Raw genomic sequence first — 18,000 nt, 5'->3', positions numbered from 1 at the left:
GTCCCAGAAGAAATAGGAGCGGTAGAAAGTAAGGGCTGGGGTAGGGGAAGTAGGTTGCATAGTGTGAGGAGAGAGGGTGGGGGAAGGGAAATAGAAGAAGGAGGTGAGAAAGTATGGGTCAGTGATTGCAGATGGAAGAGAGCAGATGGGGGGGTCTGTGACAAAAGTCAAGGTCCGCCCATCTATCTAGAGTTTTCCTGGTAATAAAACCAAGGTTCCCAGATCTGCCAGTAGAGATCTTCTCTATCCATATTGAAGTAGAAACCCTGTTCCATCCTGGCATATGTCTGTATTATGGAGGTAATAGCTGCAATGTCCGGGGGTTGTGTCTGTTTCCAAGCTCTCGCTATCGCCAATTTAGTGGCCGCAAGAACAAAAATTAGTAGTTTAGACAGGGGGGCCAGAATATGTCTCGGGAATATGTGCAGTAGAGCTATATCAGGAGTAAGTGGTCTATTTAGCCCAAGGGTAGAACAGAGGGAGGACACTTGCGCCCACAGATGTTTTAACTTAGGACAGTCCCACCATATATGTATATCGGAACCTCTTAATTCGCAGTCTCTCCAACAGAGAGGGGATGTTGTAGGAAACATCTGTGAAAGTCTAGAGGGGGTATAGTACCATTTCAGAAACAATTTCATATACGATTCTAGAGTGTTCGCACAATGTACTGTCTTCTTGGTTAGTGTCATAGCCATGTGTAGATCTTTGTCAGTGATTGGTCTGGACAAGTCTCCCTCCCAAGCTCTAAGTTGCCAAGGTCTGTCCTTGTTTGTGGACGACTGTAGTAAGCTATAATGGAATGAGATAAGTTTAGGGGTCCTAACAGGGAGTTGTCACAATTATTCCCAGGCAGTCAAAGGTCTATTAGGGCCTTTAGGGAATCCCCAAGAGATCAGGAAAGCGTATAGTCTAGAGTACTCAAATTTAATCCATACAGGGGGGTTTGGAATGACAGATCCTATATTGCTCGGGGCTACCAAAGTGTCCGAGGGATATAACTGGGAGATCATTTTCAAATCCCAAACACCCCAGCTCTGCACGTGTGTGTCCGGCAGGGCTGCAAGCAAGGCGGGCAAAGACTGGATAGGAGATGGGTGCGGAGCAACCTCTGGTAGATTCCTAAGGTTATGCCAAATTTTCAAGTTTTCTCTAATAATGACATTCTTTATTCCCAAAGTGTCTAATCGATAGGCAGGAATCCATGGCAGGTCAGCTAAACTCAGACCTGTAGGGAGATCACAAGCCTCTATGGTCTTCCATCCTTGCGGTTCACCCTTGTCTGCCCATGCTAAAATATGAGAGAGCCTGGCGGCCTCATAGTACCCGCGAATACTAGGCATAGCTACGCCCCCCTGGTCATATTTTTTCTGAAGTATCTTTGCTGCAATACGAGGCTTAGATTTACCCCAGATATACTTTTGACCAAGAGATTGGAGCTTATCTATAAGGGCACTAGGAACATTGAGAGGAATGCAGCGAAAGTAATAAAGAATTTTGGGCAGGACCGTCATCTTAAAAGATGCTATGCGGCCCAGCCATGAGATCTCTTTAAAGTTCCATGAGGTGGTGAGCTCAGTAACTTCTTTAATAATGTCAGAGTAGTTTATAGCAAGTACTGCTTTCGGGTCTGCGCCAAGTTGAATCCCCAAGTGTCGGATGGTGGAATGTGACCATTGAAAGGAATATGAGGTTCGCAGAACATCTAGTTCAAAAGCAGGAAGACCAACAGGCAAAGCCTCGGTCTTAGAGACGTTAACCTTATAATAGCTATGGGCACCAAATTTGGAAACAAGATCAAGGAGGGCAGGTAGTGAGCCTAGTGGGTTTGTGAGGAATAGTGTCACGTCATCCGCGAACAATGCTATTTTTGCAGTTCGGCCGGAAAACTGTACTCCCTGTATCGTACGTGAATTTCTAATGGCTTGGGCCAAAGGTTCAATGGCTAGTGTGAAAATTAAGGGCGATAGGGGACATCCCTGCCTAGTACCATTAGTGATACAAATTTCCGGAGAGGCAAAACCCAAGCCCTTAACAACCGCAGATGGACAGGAGTATAAGGCGCGGATAGCTGTTATTACTTCGTCTGGTATACCGAATTGGGCTAGTGTGCACCACAAGTAATCCCATCTGACCCTGTCAAACGCTTTTTCTGCGTCTAAAGACAGGGCCAGCATGGGAAGTTTTAAACGAGACGCCTCTGTGAGGATATTCAGCATTTTTCGAGAATTATCTGGCCCTTCTCTACCAAAGGTGAATCCAACCTGGTCTGAATGTATTACCTTCGGGAGTAGGGTATTAAGGCGGTTGGCCCAAAGTTTGGCATAGAGTTTTACATCACCATTAATCAATGAGATTGGTCTGTAACTGGTACATTGTGTTGGATCTTTATTTGGCTTAGGGATAGGTAGAATTATTGCCTGCAGGTATTCTTTAGTAAATAGACCTGACTCTCGAGCCTCCGAAAAAACCTTGAGGAGGATTTTATTTAAATCAGCTTTAAAGAGCTTGTAGAAGGATGCCGGGTACCCATCTGGGCCCGGGGCTTTATTATTTTGGGTATGCTTGATGGCTAAATTAATTTCAGTTAGAGAGAATGGGGCCTTAAGTGTTTCTTTATCCTCCTCTGATAGAGTGGGCAGATTAAGACTTTGTAGGAAATCCTTCACTTCTGGCATAGGGGATTCCTCACCAGCCATTGAAGGGTGGAGATGGTATAAATCAGAATAGTAGGCCGCAAAAGTTTGTCGAATTTTTTTAGGCGAGGAGACCGATATAGTCCCCTGTTTGAGTGACAGTATTCTAGCTGCCGCGGTTCTACCTCTCAGTTTGTGTGCTAAGAGCGTCGAGGCTTTATTACCCTGACAATATAGTAACTTTTTGAATCGAGTATGGGCTTCTTTTACTCTCTCCAGCTCCTTATCTGCTATTTGCGCTCTAAGCGTTTTGATTTTATCAGCTAGAGGACCCGACGGGGAATTCTTATTTTCTTGTTCAGTCAGTCGTAACTCTGTCATAAGAAGGCCCAGAGGGGCTTTCAGCTGATGTCTAAGCTTTGCCTGCCTCCGAATGCAGATCCCTCTCACATACGCCTTCAGGGCGGCCCAAACTGTTTGAGATGGCATACCTGGAGTTTCGTTTAGTCGTAAGAATTCTCTTATAGAGTTTTGGAGGGATGTCCTAAAAGGCTTATCCTGGAGGGCCTGTTTAGGGAATTTCCAACTAGGCCTAGACATAGTTGTTTGGTCAGTGGAGAGAGTAAACGTGAAAATATCATGGTCCGACCAAGCACAGACCTTTATATGCGACATTAAAACTCTGTCAAGTGTCCATGAATCTGTGAAGAAATGGTCTAGTCTCGAGTAAGAGTGATGGGGTCTAGAGAAGTATGTGTAATCTCTGTCATTATGGTGGTATGCCCTCCAAATATCATAAAGATTGTGCTGGATTATGTGCTGACGGAATCTGTTGGCAGTGTTTATAGTATATGTGTCAATTTTTTTCCCCTTCTGAACTTTCTTGTCAATTAGGGGGTCCCACACCATATTGAAATCACCCCCTAGAATCAGAGTTCCAGTCTTATATTTTTCTATTTTAGACAGTATCCCTTTCAAGAAATTGGGTTGTGATTGGTTAGGGGCATAGATATTTACCAATGTGAATAGAATACCGTTAAGCTTACAGGTGAGTAAAAGATATCTACCCTTAGAGTCTTTCTCCTCATAGATATGTTCAAAGTGCATAGTTTTATGTATGGCAATAGCTACCCCTCTAGATTTCTCAGAGTGAGAGGCTAGAATCACAGTGGGATAATCTGGGGTTCTGTATGGGGCCTGGGAGGACGCTAACCAGTGTGTCTCTTGTAAAAAGATAATTTGTATTTTGAGAGCCTTCATGGTGTTTGTAAGCATACTTCTTTTATCTTGTGAATTGAGGCCCTTAGCATTCAGTGTTGCAAAAGAGATATTGTTGGGGATTAACATGTTTGCAGGCTTAGGAAACTGGGGGGGGTGAAAGGGAAAAAGATAGTGGAGAGGGAAATAGGGTTAAGGCACAAAACTTACCCCGCCTGGATCTGCACACCCAAATATGACTCTTGGTAATCTTAGGTTAAGAAGTTCTGGTCTATGTTCAGAAAGGTCTCGAGAGACCAAGTTCCAAGGAAACTATATTTGTTACCTGAAAGAAGAAGTATAATTAGCCCGGGATTATTTATGCAATATAAAAAGTACGACCTATATCGTTAACACTAAACCAAGTTTACTCAGGTTTATTTGCTTAGAGTGTAAGTGTATTAACAAGTATGATGACCCGTCGGATCATCAAATGGAGAAGCGTATCTAAGAATTATACTAACTTCTCCTGTCCCCTTAGAAGGGGATATCACAAATATAATTTGCGTATATGAGGGGGGGGGGGGGGGGGCGGTACAAGTATATCAACCTGTATAAGTAGATTGACTAATCATGAGGGAGTGTGAACTTCAGGACAGCAATCATAACTCAGATTAACTAACATTGTAACATAAGTCTACATTCAGTGCTATTAGTCTGTTGTATGTTATAGCCATATATTCAAATTCCAGTTGGATCTAGATTTAGTTTAAAACAATTCTTATTATATGCCTGTTAAACAGTTTGCAGCATAGACCATTTGGAGAAGGGGAGATATTCGCGACCCTCAACATCTGAAAAAATAGGATGTTTAGTAGATAGAGGCAAACGCCTCAGGGCTTATTTTCTTTTTCCAACAAGAAATCCAGAATCTCCACTTCTTCAACATGAAACAAATATCTAAACAGAAACATAAGTACACACAACAAAACTTGTAATGGCATATATATCGTTTGAAAGAGTACTATCATATCATTTTTTGTCTCTCAGAAGAACAGCGGCTAAATTCCAGTTGGATCTAGATTTAATTTTAAGCGATTCTGACTATATGCCTGTTAAACAGTTTGCAGCATAACCTATTTGGAGAAGGGGAGATAATCGCGATCCTCATCATCTGAAAAAAGGATGTTTAATAGATAGAGGCAAAACGCCTCAGGGCAGATTTTCTGCTACCAACAAGGAATCCTGAATCCCCCCTTCTTCACCATGAAACAGATATCTAAACAGAAACATAAGTACACACAACAAAACTTGTAATGACATATATATCATTCGAGGGAGTGCTATCATAACATTTTTTGTCCCTCAGAAGAACAGCAACTAAATTCCAGTTGGATCTAGATTTAGCTTTAAACAATTCTTACTATATGCCTGTTAAACAGTTTACAGCATAAACTATTTGGAGAAGGGGAGATATTCGCGACCCTCATCATCTGAAAAAGAGATGTTTAGTGGACAGAGGCAAAACGCCTCAGGGCAGATTTTCTGTTTCCAACAAGAAATCCCGAATCTCCTCTTCTTCAACATGAAACAGATATCTAAACAGAAACATAAGTACACACAACAAAACTTGTAATGGCATATATATCGTTTGAAAGAGTGCTATCATATCATTTTTTGTCTCTCAGAAGAACAGCAGCTGAGGAAATTTGTTTTCCTATAGAAGGCTTTTGTGGCCCAGGTGTGAAGTCTGGGGCTCCAGCTCGTAATTTAGGTTGAGGAGCCAGAGGGAGTGTATCAAGGCCAGATGTATTAGGTATTGAGTCCCTTCTTGTTCTGGATTCAGGTGTTATCAGATCCCACTCTTTTAGCAAGTCAAATCCCTCCTGAATGGTGAGAATGGTATGGGTTTCCCCATCTTTTGAGACTATCAATTTCGTCGGGTATCCCCATCTATATCTAATATTTTCTGCTCTTAGGATTTGGGTAATGTTCCTAAAGGTTCTTCTTCTTTGTAGAGTGAAGCTTGAGATGTCTGGAAAGACCGAGATCTGCTGGTAGTTGAGGTTTATTGGCCAACTCTCTCATTATCTTCTCCTTATGGGTGAAAAAATGTATCCTAGCAAGGACATCTCTCGGCTTATCTTGAGATACCGACCTTGGTCTTGCCACTCTGTGGACCCTATCTAATAGGAAACTTGTCGGGTCGGCATCAGGCAGTACAGTCTTACAAAACTCTAGGACATAGGGTTCCAGATCTTGTGAGCCAATATCCTCAGGTATCCCTCGGAACCTCAAATTATTCCGTCTGGACCTGTCCTCCATATCAGCCAATTTTATCTCTAGATCTGATAACTGGGTTGCCAAGCTCTGGGAATATGCTAGAAGATGAGCCTGATCTACCGTAAGATCTTCTTGTTTGCGTTCTAGAGTGTCCGTCCGTTCCCCCAGTGACGCAATCTCTCTGCGCAGCTCAGCTGTAGAACCTTTTATTTCTTTAGTTAACGTGTCTTGAAGGAGGTTCATTCATTTGGTGAGAGCATCAACAATAGATGTAGATATTGCGTCTGATGTGGGGGCTTAGGAATTAATGCTGTTGTCAGATTCACTGTCATCCATCACAGAAGCAGAATCTCGGTATGCTTGAGCTTTATGAGATAGATGGCCTTTAAAGTGGTCAACTACTGTCTTCTTGGGTGGTTGAGATAGCCTTGGCCTTCTTCTAGAGTTTTGGGACATGCTCTGTTTCCTGTCCTCAGTTGTAGGAGTGTAGGTAACTGGAATTCAGTCAGATATTGCACTGGAATGTAGAATAGCAACTATAAAGAGTAAGTTGTAGAAAATTGAGACATAGTCCCCCTGACGTCAATCTTAGGTTAGGCAGCCATGTTCAGCATAATATCTTCAAACAGGGAAAATTGTAGTAATATACTGTGTATCAATAGGGTGTCCTGCTTAACGTCACATAGGAACTGATTGTTTAATATCCTACAGAGTATAGAGAGCTCAGTTTTAATTAGGGTGTAGATGCTTGTCTAGCCCCCTTGTCACTGCGCTTGTTCTGTATGCGCCAGGAGGGTGCAGAGGAAGTCTATTGTGTTCTGCTCCGGCCCTGCAGTCTGCAATTGCCCTGCACAGAGATATGGAGGTTAAGGAGTGACACTACACACCAAACATACAGTTCTGTAGTTTATGGGTTATGCCTTCAGCCTTACTTAAGTTAGAGGTGTGCTCCAGAATTCCACTCTATCTAATAATCCTGTGGATAGAGCGTGCAGGGGTAGCCACAAGGAGCTTATGTAGAAGTATGCCAGAACTAAGCCCTTTCTAGTGTTGGGGTAAGAAGGGAGAGTTCAGATGTGGCCTCTGAGTAAAAGTAGGCAGCTATGAGACTGAGGTATATTGGTGATGGCCTGGCAATAATATATGTGCCGGTGGTTGACGGTAGGCTTCAGGTGTGGGTAATAGTCTTGTATGATTTAACAGAGCCTACCGAGGTTAGTGGTTAGATGTCAGTCTCAATTATCCCGGTTAGGGAGATAACAGGGTTCTATTATGCAAGTGTCCTTGTGTGTGTACAGTACTCTTACCCGGTCCTCCCGGCAATGTCTGTTCCGCTGCTGAGTCCGGGAAGTCAGGCCGCAAGATGGCGGCGGTTCGCGCCTAATAGGCTGTGGCGCACTTTAGTTTTAGAGATTTTCGCCTGGTCCCCGCCTCAGTCTGATGTGGACTCTGGGCTGCAGTTCTAGGTAATCGGGTGACCAGGGGAGAGGGTAAGTCCAGACGTGTGCTCTCTAGGTGTAACTTACCACCTGACACCTCCCGGCAGAGTTAAAAGTTGGTGACAGCCTGCCGTTCCGGAGCGGAGCCCCAACCCTCCGGACAGCAAGGCAAGAGCAGGAGTATCGTTGCGGGGTCAGAAGGTCCAGAAGATCAGAGCCAAGTCTCTGCTGTGCCGGTAGTTGTGCGGGGTGTGGGGGTTAGTGTAAGGCCTCAAGCTGTCCTCCCGGACTGGCGCCGCGGCTGTGGGTACGCTTGTGGTGGGATGATTGTTCACCTTCGGAACGGGTAATCAAACTCCGATGGTAATAGGGAAGACTTCACAGGCGCCCTGGAGCGGAGCCCCGACCCTCCAGGGCCGTGGAGACTGTGGCTGCTGAGCTGCTGTAGGTGTCCCGTAAGCTGGAGGCTAATTACACTCCGTCAGATTGGAGATAGCGCCAAAAAGTTTTCACTCTCACTCTAATTTGGCGAGTGCTAAGTTGATCCTGGCTGCTTTAGGTTATAGATTTTCCCTATTTCTAGAGAGTTTGATCAGCCAAATATGATGTTTAATACTCAAAAGCTGCCAGAGCTCGCCACTTGTGCTGCTGCTCTGCACTGCGGCTAACTCCGCCCCCCCAGATTTGATTTATTTTACCGTTATCCTTTGCTGAAGGAACTGCATTGCACTCCTGGCAGCTAGATGAAAATATCTAGTTAGCCAATCACAAGAAACAAATGTGTGCAGGCACCAATCAGCAGCTAGCTCCCACTAGTGTGGAATATGCGCGTATTCTTTTTCAACAAGGGATGCCAAGAGAACGAAGCACATTTTAAAATAGAAGTGAATTGAAAAGTGTCTTAAAATGACCTGCACTATCTGAATCATGCATGTTTAATTTTGACTTTCCTATCCCTTTAATAATAAAGGGGCACTGAACAAAATGATAAAGAATGTAATTTAAAAAGAAAAACCTAATGTACTTCCATTATAAGATTGTGCACAGTCTTTTTATATGCACAGCTCCTACTGAGCATGTGCAAGAGTTCCCAGAGTATGTGATTTGCTGATGGCTGTCATCTTTATAGGGGGCAGGGAAATGAATGGAAATTTTGAAATGTATCTACGGCTAATCTTGGTCCTGGACACTATACCCTTTTTTAAAAAAAAAAAACGTCCCTAAGCATGGTGGTGCCCATTACTAAACTGAGACTAAAACTTTACAATTATTCAATATTTTATAACTATTATAATAATTAAAAAAAAAACACAATCAATGTACTTAAAGGGATTTTAAACCCAATTTTTTTCTTTCAGGATTCAGATAGAGCAAGCAATTTTAAGCAACTTTCTAATTTACTCATATTATCAATTTTTTTTCATTCTCTCTGTATCTTTATTTGAAAAAGCAGGAATGTAAGCGTATGGAGTCGGCCTATTTTTGGTTCAGGACCCTGAGTAGCGCTTGTTGATTGGTGGCTACATTTAACCCAGGATCCAGGGAGCCATTGGCTTCTAAAAATATAGAGTGCACAAGACAGTTGTGTGTACCCCCACTTACAGCCAACAGCGATACCTAAAATTTCACTTGGTGTGGCTGATTTCTTGCAGCTCCAAAATACAAATCCAAGTTTTATTGTGCTATGTAATGTTCATGTTTAATATATACACACACTCATAGACATATATATTACACAAACACATTTATATCCCTATATATATTAGGGATGGCCAAACGTTTTTGGCTCCTAAATTTTTGGGCTGGCTCCGAGATTTAGAACAAATTTGTTAAGCCCTGTTCTAGCTAATCTTTTACTTTACATACATCATTATGCCTAACATTTTTTTAGGGTTTAGTGTCCCTTTAGTTTTTGTTTTTTTTAAATAATTAATGTGATTTCTATATGAACTAACTACAGTATGTAAAACATATATTACAAAAGGATCTTAAAAAAAAAGATGAAAATGGTGAACTGGATTCATCCCAGCTAACATGTTGCTACACATAATAGCAGTTTCTCTCCCCCTCCTTTTATTACAGAGGTGCTGCCTTTGGTAGAGTTTTATTTAGATGGTGCAATCTCAAACGAAGAGGCCGTGTCACTGATTGACCTGGAAGCCCCGAGAAACAACACAAAGAAAGACAAATGGCAAGAAATTTCCACTTCTGGTATCCTTCTGATAGAGGACTGGATGGGGGGACGTTGGTGTTTGTGTTATGAGCCAGTAGTATTTGTTTCAAATAGACGTCGAACTTGGGTCTTTACTCTAAAAATATTAATTATTGTCCAACTTTTGTACTTGCTACTCTGGATTTTTTGTATTTTTTTCTGGGAATCGGACTAAAAATATGTATATTTCAGATGAGCAAAGTTTAAGCAAGGTGTATGGTATTGCTTATTCTTGCACAAATGCAACAGAAACTCGAAATTCCATTCCCCAGAAAATATTTAGTAATGCATAATTTAAAAAGCAAGCAGTGCACTTTTATAATTTATTTTGCCTGCTTTTCCTGTAATTTAATTGTGCAAACTTTAGCGCCGGAGAAGCTGAAGTGCATTCAGGGGAATGCAGAATACTGACGCTACTACATGCTTCCTGTTGATTGGCTGATTTGTGCACAAACTCATTTGTATCTGTTGTTAATTGGTGACAGCAAAGGAAGTGTGAGAAATCACATAAAACAGGCTCTGTCCTGGGCCTGTATATTTTTAGTAACGTGGCAGGTTTTAAGTGCTTTTAAAACATTTGTTCCAGAGCCTGTTCCTTCTTGTGAAAGTGCAACATACTAAGATCTGTGCAAATACAGATCTCAGTGTGTTGCACTTTCACAAGAATGAAAAGATCCGAATGGTGTGAGCGGAAACTTTCTTCCGCAATCTGATATTGATCAAATAATCCGAATGCACATGCCTAAAAAATCTTTTGCAAGGCAGTGCATAATTGCTAATGCATACATTTTAAAAAAATGACTTTAATGTCCCTTTAAGTAGATCAAGTTTTCTTTACAACACTCAGTGTGCTGTTAGACTCCCCATGACCAAGTAGCGTTGCACTATATTATCATTGTGGACATTAATATTATAATTGGTGCCATTTAGTTCTGAAGAGCAGCTGTATTTATTTGCTATAGTTACATGAGCAAGGTGACACTTAAAGGGACAGTGCATTTCAATTTCTTGAAATCAGTAGCTGTTTTATTTAGCTTGCAGTATTTTGAAGAACATTTAGATTACAGAATTTGCTTTTTTGCTTCCTAGGGAGTATGAGACAAGTACAATTTTACAAAAAGGTATATAACGTCCCTTTAATACAGGATACATTCGTAGTGATTTGAATTATTAGCAGTTTAGAAAATAAAAAAAAATGTAATTTAAATATTCCACTTTAAAATTTCTTTAATGAAGCGGTGGAAAATAATCTACCTCTAGTTCTATGAAAACCAATTAAGCGTTCCTCTAAGTGAAAGGGTTTTTATAAAGTGTCCTTCTCCCTGTTATTGACTTTATGAGACAATTAGACGCACAGACCCTGAGGCTGGATGAGGAGGAAGAAACGATGGATGATGACCCTTTCACTGCAAAATTAAGTTTTGAGGTAAGATTGTTTTTAGCACTAAAGCTACAGCATGCAGAGGTCTTCTCACCCACATGTTAGTTGTACGGCTGATAACAGGTCCTGGATGATATCGAACCCAGCCACAGGGGGGCGCTAACAATTAGAGTCTGTCAGGGTATGTGATGTACATGCAGTTTATATATGTAATGTACGTATATGTTTGTTAATATATAATTAAAGGGAAATAATAGTAAAAATTGAAACGTGCATGAGCGCATTTCAGTTTTGCATAGAAACATTGTTATAGTTTACTTCTATTAGCAAAATATACACCTATTAATAATGAGTACATTTCTCCAACATAGGTGTGTCCGGTCCACGGCGTCATCCTTACTTGTGGGATATTCTCTTCCCCAACAGGAAATGGCAAAGAGCCCAGCAAAGCTGGTCACATGATCCCTCCTAGGCTCCGCCTTCCCCAGTCATTCTCTTTGCCGTTGTACAGGCAACATCTCCACGGAGATGGCTTAGAGTTTTTTAGTGTTTAACTGTAGTTTTTATTATTCAATCAAGAGTTTGTTATTTTAAAATAGTGCTGGTATGTACTATTTACTCTGAAACAGAAAAGAGATGAAGATTTCTGTTTGTAAGAGGAAAATGATTTTAGCAACCGTTACTAAAATCGATGGCTGTTTCCACACAGGACTGTTGAGAGGAATTAACTTCAGTTGGGGGAACAGTGAGCAGACTTTTTCTGCTTGAGGTATGACACATTCTAACAAGACGATGTAATGCTGGAAGCTGTCATTTTCCCTATGGGATCCGGTAAGCCATTTTTATTACAGAAAGAAAAATAAAAGGGCTTCACAAGGGCTTTTTAAGACTGTAGACATTTTCTGGGCTAAATCGATTTATATATAAACATATTTTATACTCCATAGCCTTGAGGAATTATTTTAATCTTGGGAATTATGTAAAATAACCGGCAGGCACTGTATTGGACACCTTACTCTCTAGGGGCTTTCCCTAATCATAGGCAGAGTCTCATTTTCGCGCCTCTATTGCGCACTTGTTTTTGAGAAGCATGACATGCAGATGCATGTGTGAGGAGCTCTGATACATAGAAAAGACTTTCTGAAGGCGTCATTTGGTATCGTATTCCCCTTTGGGCTTGGTTGGGTCTCAGCAAAGCAGATACCAGGGACTGTAAAGGGGTTAAATATAAAAACGGCTCCGGTTCCGTTATTTTAAGGGTTAAAGCTTCCAAATTTGGTGTGCAATACTTTTAAGGCTTTAAGACACTGTGGTGAAATTTTGGTGAATTTTGAACAATTCCTTCATACTTTTTCGCAATTGCAGTAATAAAGTGTGTTCAGTTTAAAATTTAAAGTGACAGTAACGGTTTATTTTAAAACGTTTTTTGTACTTTGTTATCAAGTTTTTGCCTGTTTAACATGTCTGAACTACCAGATAGACTGTGTTCTGAATGTGGGGAAGCCAAGGTTCCTTCTCATTTAAATAGATGTGATTTATGTGACACAAAATTTAGAGAAAATGATGCCCAAGATGATTCCTCAAGTGAGGGGAGTAAGCATGGTACTGCATCATCCCCTCCTTCGTCTACACCAGTCTTGCCCACACAGGAGGCCCCTAGTACATCTAGCGCGCCAATACTCCTTACTATGCAACAACTAACGGCTGTAATGGATAATTCTATCAAAAACATTTTAGCCAAAATGCCCACTTATCAGCGAAAGCGCGACTGCTCTGTTTTAGAAAATACTGAAGAGCATGAGGACGCTGATGATATTGGTTCTGAAGGGCCCCTACACCAGTCTGAGGGGGCCAGGGAGGTTTTGTCTGAGGGAGAAATTTCAGATTCAGGGAAAATTTCTCAACAAGCTGAACCTGATGTGATTACATTTAAATTTAAATTGGAACATCTCCGCGCTCTGCTTAAGGAGGTGTTATCTACTCTGGATGATTGTGAGAATTTGGTCATTCCAGAGAAACTATGTAAAATGGACAAGTTCCTAGAGGTCCCGGGGCCCCCCGAAGCTTTTCCTATACCCAAGCGGGTGGCGGACATTGTAAATAAAGAATGGGAAAGGCCCGGTATACCTTTCGTCCCTCCCCCCATATTTAAAAAATTGTTTCCTATGGTCGACCCCAGAAAGGACTTATGGCAGACAGTCCCCAAGGTCGAGGGGGCGGTTTCTACTCTAAACAAACGCACCACTATACCCACAGAAGATAGTTGTGCTTTCAAAGATCCTATGGATAAAAAATTAGAAGGTTTGCTTAAAAAGATGTTTGTTCAGCAAGGTTACCTTCTACAACCAATTTCATGCATTGTTCCTGTCACTACAGCAGCGTGTTTCTGGTTCGATGAGCTAGAAAAGACGCTCAATAATAATTCCTCTTCTTATGAGGAGATTATGGACAGAATTCATGCTCTCAAATTGGCTAATTCTTTCACCCTAGACGCCACTTTGCAATTGGCTAGGTTAGCGGCGAAAAATTCTGGTTTTGCTATTGTGGCGCGCAGAGCGCTTTGGTTAAAATCTTGGTCAGCGGATGCGTCTTTCAAGAACAAATTGCTTAACATTCCTTTCAAGGGGAAAACGCTGTTTGGCCCTGACTTGAAAGAGATTATCTCTGATATCACTGGGGGCAAGGGCCACGCCCTTCCTCAGGATAGGTCTTTCAAGGCCAAAAATAAACCTAATTTTCGTCCCTTTCGCAGAAACGGACCAGCCCCAAGTGCTACGTCCTCTAAGCAAGAGGGTAATACTTCTCAAGCCAAGCCAGCCTGGAGACCAATGCAAGGCTGGAACAAAGGAAAGCAGGCCAAGAAACCTGCCACTGCTACCAAGACAGCATGAGATGTTGGCCCCCGATCCGGGACCGGATCTGGTGGGGGGCAGACTCTCTCTCTTCGCTCAGGCTTGGGCAAGAGATGTTCTGGATCCTTGGGCACTAGAAATAGTCTCCCAAGGTTATCTTCTGGAATTCAAGGGGCCTCCCCCAAGGGGGAGGTTCCACAGGTCACAATTGTCTTCAGACCACATAAAAAAACAGGCATTCTTACATTGTGTAGAAGACCTGTTAAAAATGGGAGTGATTCATCCTGTTCCATTAGGAGAACAAGGGATGGGGTTCTACTCCAATCTGTTCGTAGTTCCCAAAAAAGAGGGAACATTCAGACCAATCTTAGATCTCAAGATCCTAAACAAGTTTCTCAAGGTTCCATCGTTCAAAATGGAAACCATTCGAACAATTCTTCCTTCCATCCAGGAAGGTCAATTCATGACCACGGTGGATTTAAAGGATGCGTATCTACATATTCCTATCCACAAGGAACGTCATCGGTTCCTAAGGTTCGCATTCCTGGACAAGCATTACCAGTTTGTGGCGCTTCCGTTCGGATTAGCCACTGCTCCAAGGATTTTCACAAAGGTACTAGGGTCCCTTCTAGCGGTGCTAAGACCAAGGGGCATTGCAGTAGTACCTTACTTGGACGACATTCTGATTCAAGCGTCGTCCCTTCCTCAAGCAAAGGCTCACACGGACATTGTCCTGGCCTTTCTCAGATCTCACGGGTGGAAAGTGAACGTAGAAAAAAGTTCTCTATCTCCGTCAACAAGGGTTCCCTTCTTGGGAACAATAATAGACTCCTTAGAAATGAGGATTTTTCTGACAGAGGCCAGAAAATCAAAACTTCTAAACTCTTGTCAAATACTTCATTCTGTTCCTCTTCCTTCCATAGCGCAGTGCATGGAAGTAATAGGTTTGATGGTAGCGGCAATGGACATAGTTCCTTTTGCGCAAATTCATCTAAGACCATTACAACTGTGCATGCTCAGTCAGTGGAATGGGGACTATACAGACTTGTCTCCGACGATACAAGTAGATCAGAGGACCAGAGATTCACTCCGTTGGTGGCTGTCCCTGGACAACCTGTCACAGGGGATGAGCTTCCGCAGACCAGAGTGGGTCATTGTCACGACCGACGCCAGTCTGGTGGGCTGGGGCGCGGTCTGGGGACCCCTGAAAGCTCAGGGTCTTTGGTCTCGGGAAGAATCTCTTCTCCCGATAAATATTCTGGAACTGAGAGCGATATTCAATACTCTCAAGGCTTGGCCTCAGCTAGCAAAGGCCAAGTTCATACGGTTTCAATCAGACAACATGACGACTGTTGCGTACATCAACCATCAGGGGGGAACAAGGAGTTCCCTGGCGATGGAAGAAGTGACCAAAATCATTCAATGGGCGGAGACTCACTCCTGCCACTTGTCTGCAATCCACATCCCAGGAGTGGAAAATTGGGAAGCGGATTTTCGGAGTCGTCAGACATTTCATCCGGGGGAGTGGGAACTCCATCCGGAAATCTTTGCCCAAATTACTCAATTGTGGGGCATTCCAGACATGGATCTGATGGCCTCTCGTCAGAACTTCAAGGCTCCTTGCTACGGGTCCAGATCCAGGGATCCCAAGGCGACTCTAGTAGATGCACTAGTAGCACCTTGGACCTTCAAACTAGCTTATGTATTCCCGCCGTTTCCTCTCATCCCCAGGCTGGTAGCCAGGATCAATCAGGAGAGGGCATCGGTGATCTTGATAGCTCCTGCGTGGCCACGCAGGACTTGGTATGCAGACCTGGTGAATATGCCATCGGCTCCACCATGGAAGCTACCTTTGAGACGGGACCTTCTTGTTCAAGGTCCGTTCGAACATCCGAATCTGGTCTCACTCCAACTGACTGCTTGGAGATTGAACGCTTGATCTTATCAAAGCGAGGGTTCTCAGATTCTGTCATTGATACTCTTGTTCAGGCCAGAAAGCCTGTAACTAGAAAAATTTACCACAAAATATGGAAAAAATATATCTGTTGGTGTGAATCTAAAGGATTCCCTTGGGACAAGGTAAAAATTCCTAAGATTCTATCCTTTCTTCAAGAAGGTTTGGAGAAAGGATTATCTGCAAGTTCCTTGAAGGGACAGATTTCTGCCTTGTCTGTGTTACTTCACAAAAAGCTGGCAGCTGTGCCAGATGTTCAAGCCTTTGTTCAGGCTCTGGTTAGAATCAAGCCTGTTTACAAACCTTTGACTCCTCCTTGGAGTCTCAATTTAGTTCTTTCAGTTCTTCAGGGGGTTCCGTTTGAACCCTTACATTCCGTTGATATTAAGTTATTATCTTGGAAAGTTTTGTTTTTGGTTGCAATTTCTTCTGCTAGAAGAGTTTCAGAATTATCTGCTCTGCAGTGTTCTCCTCCTTATCTGGTGTTCCATGCAGATAAGGTGGTTTTACGTACTAAACCTGGTTTTCTTCCGAAAGTTGTTTCTAACAAAAACATTAACCAGGAGATAGTCGTGCCTTCTTTGTGTCCGAATCCAGTTTCAAAGAAGGAACGTTTGTTGCACAATTTGGATGTTGTTCGTGCTCTAAAATTCTATTTAGATGCTACAAAGGATTTTAGACAAACATCTTCCTTGTTTGTTGTTTATTCTGGTAAAAGGAGAGGTCAAAAAGCAACTTCTACCTCTCTCTCTTTTTGGATTAAAAGCATCATCAGATTGGCTTATGAGACTGCCGGACGGCAGCCTCCTGAAAGAATCACAGCTCATTCCACTAGGGCTGTGGCTTCCACATGGGCCTTCAAGAACGAGGCTTCTGTTGATCAGATATGTAAGGCAGCGACTTGGTCTTCACTGCACACTTTTACTAAATTTTACAAGTTTGATACTTTTGCTTCTTCTGAGGCTATTTTTGGGAGAAAGGTTTTGCAAGCCGTGGTGCCTTCCATCTAGGTGACCTGATTTGCTCCCTCCCTTCATCCGTGTCCTAAAGCTTTGGTATTGGTTCCCACAAGTAAGGATGACGCCGTGGACCGGACACACCTATGTTGGAGAAAACAGAATTTATGTTTACCTGATAAATTACTTTCTCCAACGGTGTGTCCGGTCCACGGCCCGCCCTGGTTTTTTAATCAGGTCTGATAATTTATTTTCTTTAACTACAGTCACCACGGTATCATATGGTTTCTCCTATGCAAATATTCCTCCTTTACGTCGGTCGAATGACTGGGGAAGGCGGAGCCTAGGAGGGATCATGTGACCAGCTTTGCTGGGCTCTTTGCCATTTCCTGTTGGGGAAGAGAATATCCCACAAGTAAGGATGACGCCGTGGACCGGACACACCGTTGGAGAAAGTAATTTATCAGGTAAACATAAATTCTGTTTTTCAAGGGCATATGTACATATGGCTTGTGTGGCTCGTGCACCTGCATTCAAACACTACTGTTGCTCTGAAAAGTTGTTTGACAGACATGGGCTCAAAGGTGTGTGTGTGTATATGTATGTAATGTGTAATATATAAAATACACACACATACATACTATATATATATATATATATATACACACAGATACATACAATATATATATGTATACACACACATATATATATATATATACTGTATGTATGTATACACACATACAGTGTGTGTATATATATATATTTATAAAAACTTACCTTTGAGCCCTTCCCTGTCAAACACCTTGTCATATACCATATTCCATTAAAACAAATGTTTACACCAACATAATATATATAAATTGTTTATAAGGGATACTGAACTCAAATTTTTTCTTTGATTATTCAGATACAGCAGCAATTTTAAGCAACTTTCTAATTTACTTTTATTATCAATTTTTCTTTGTTCTCTTGCTATTTTTATTTGAAAAAGAAGGCATCTAAGCTAAGGAGCCAGCAAATGTTTGGTTCAAAACCATGGACAGCACTTGTTTATTGATGTTGTCCAATGAGCAAGGACAACCCAGGTTGT

The 18,000-nt window shown here is 42.1% G+C and overlaps 1 protein-coding gene across 1 annotated transcript in view; it reads left to right on the top strand.

Annotated features, from left to right (window-relative positions):
* IFT122 (intraflagellar transport 122) overlaps nt 1-18,000 on the top strand; it is a 172,338-nt gene that overhangs the window by 142,085 nt on the left and 12,253 nt on the right. Inside the window, exons 26-27 of the mRNA XM_053720769.1 lie at nt 9,638-9,766; nt 11,117-11,193. Coding sequence (XP_053576744.1) covers nt 9,638-9,766; nt 11,117-11,193 — 206 coding nt within the window. The remainder of the gene's footprint in view (nt 1-9,637; nt 9,767-11,116; nt 11,194-18,000) is intronic.

The sequence above is a fragment of the Bombina bombina genome, chromosome 7, assembly GCF_027579735.1.
Source record: "Bombina bombina isolate aBomBom1 chromosome 7, aBomBom1.pri, whole genome shotgun sequence".
In the NCBI taxonomy this organism is placed as follows: domain Eukaryota; kingdom Metazoa; phylum Chordata; class Amphibia; order Anura; family Bombinatoridae; genus Bombina; species Bombina bombina.
Note: the sequence above shows the minus strand (reverse complement) of the source record. Positions and strands in the feature narration are given on the sequence as shown.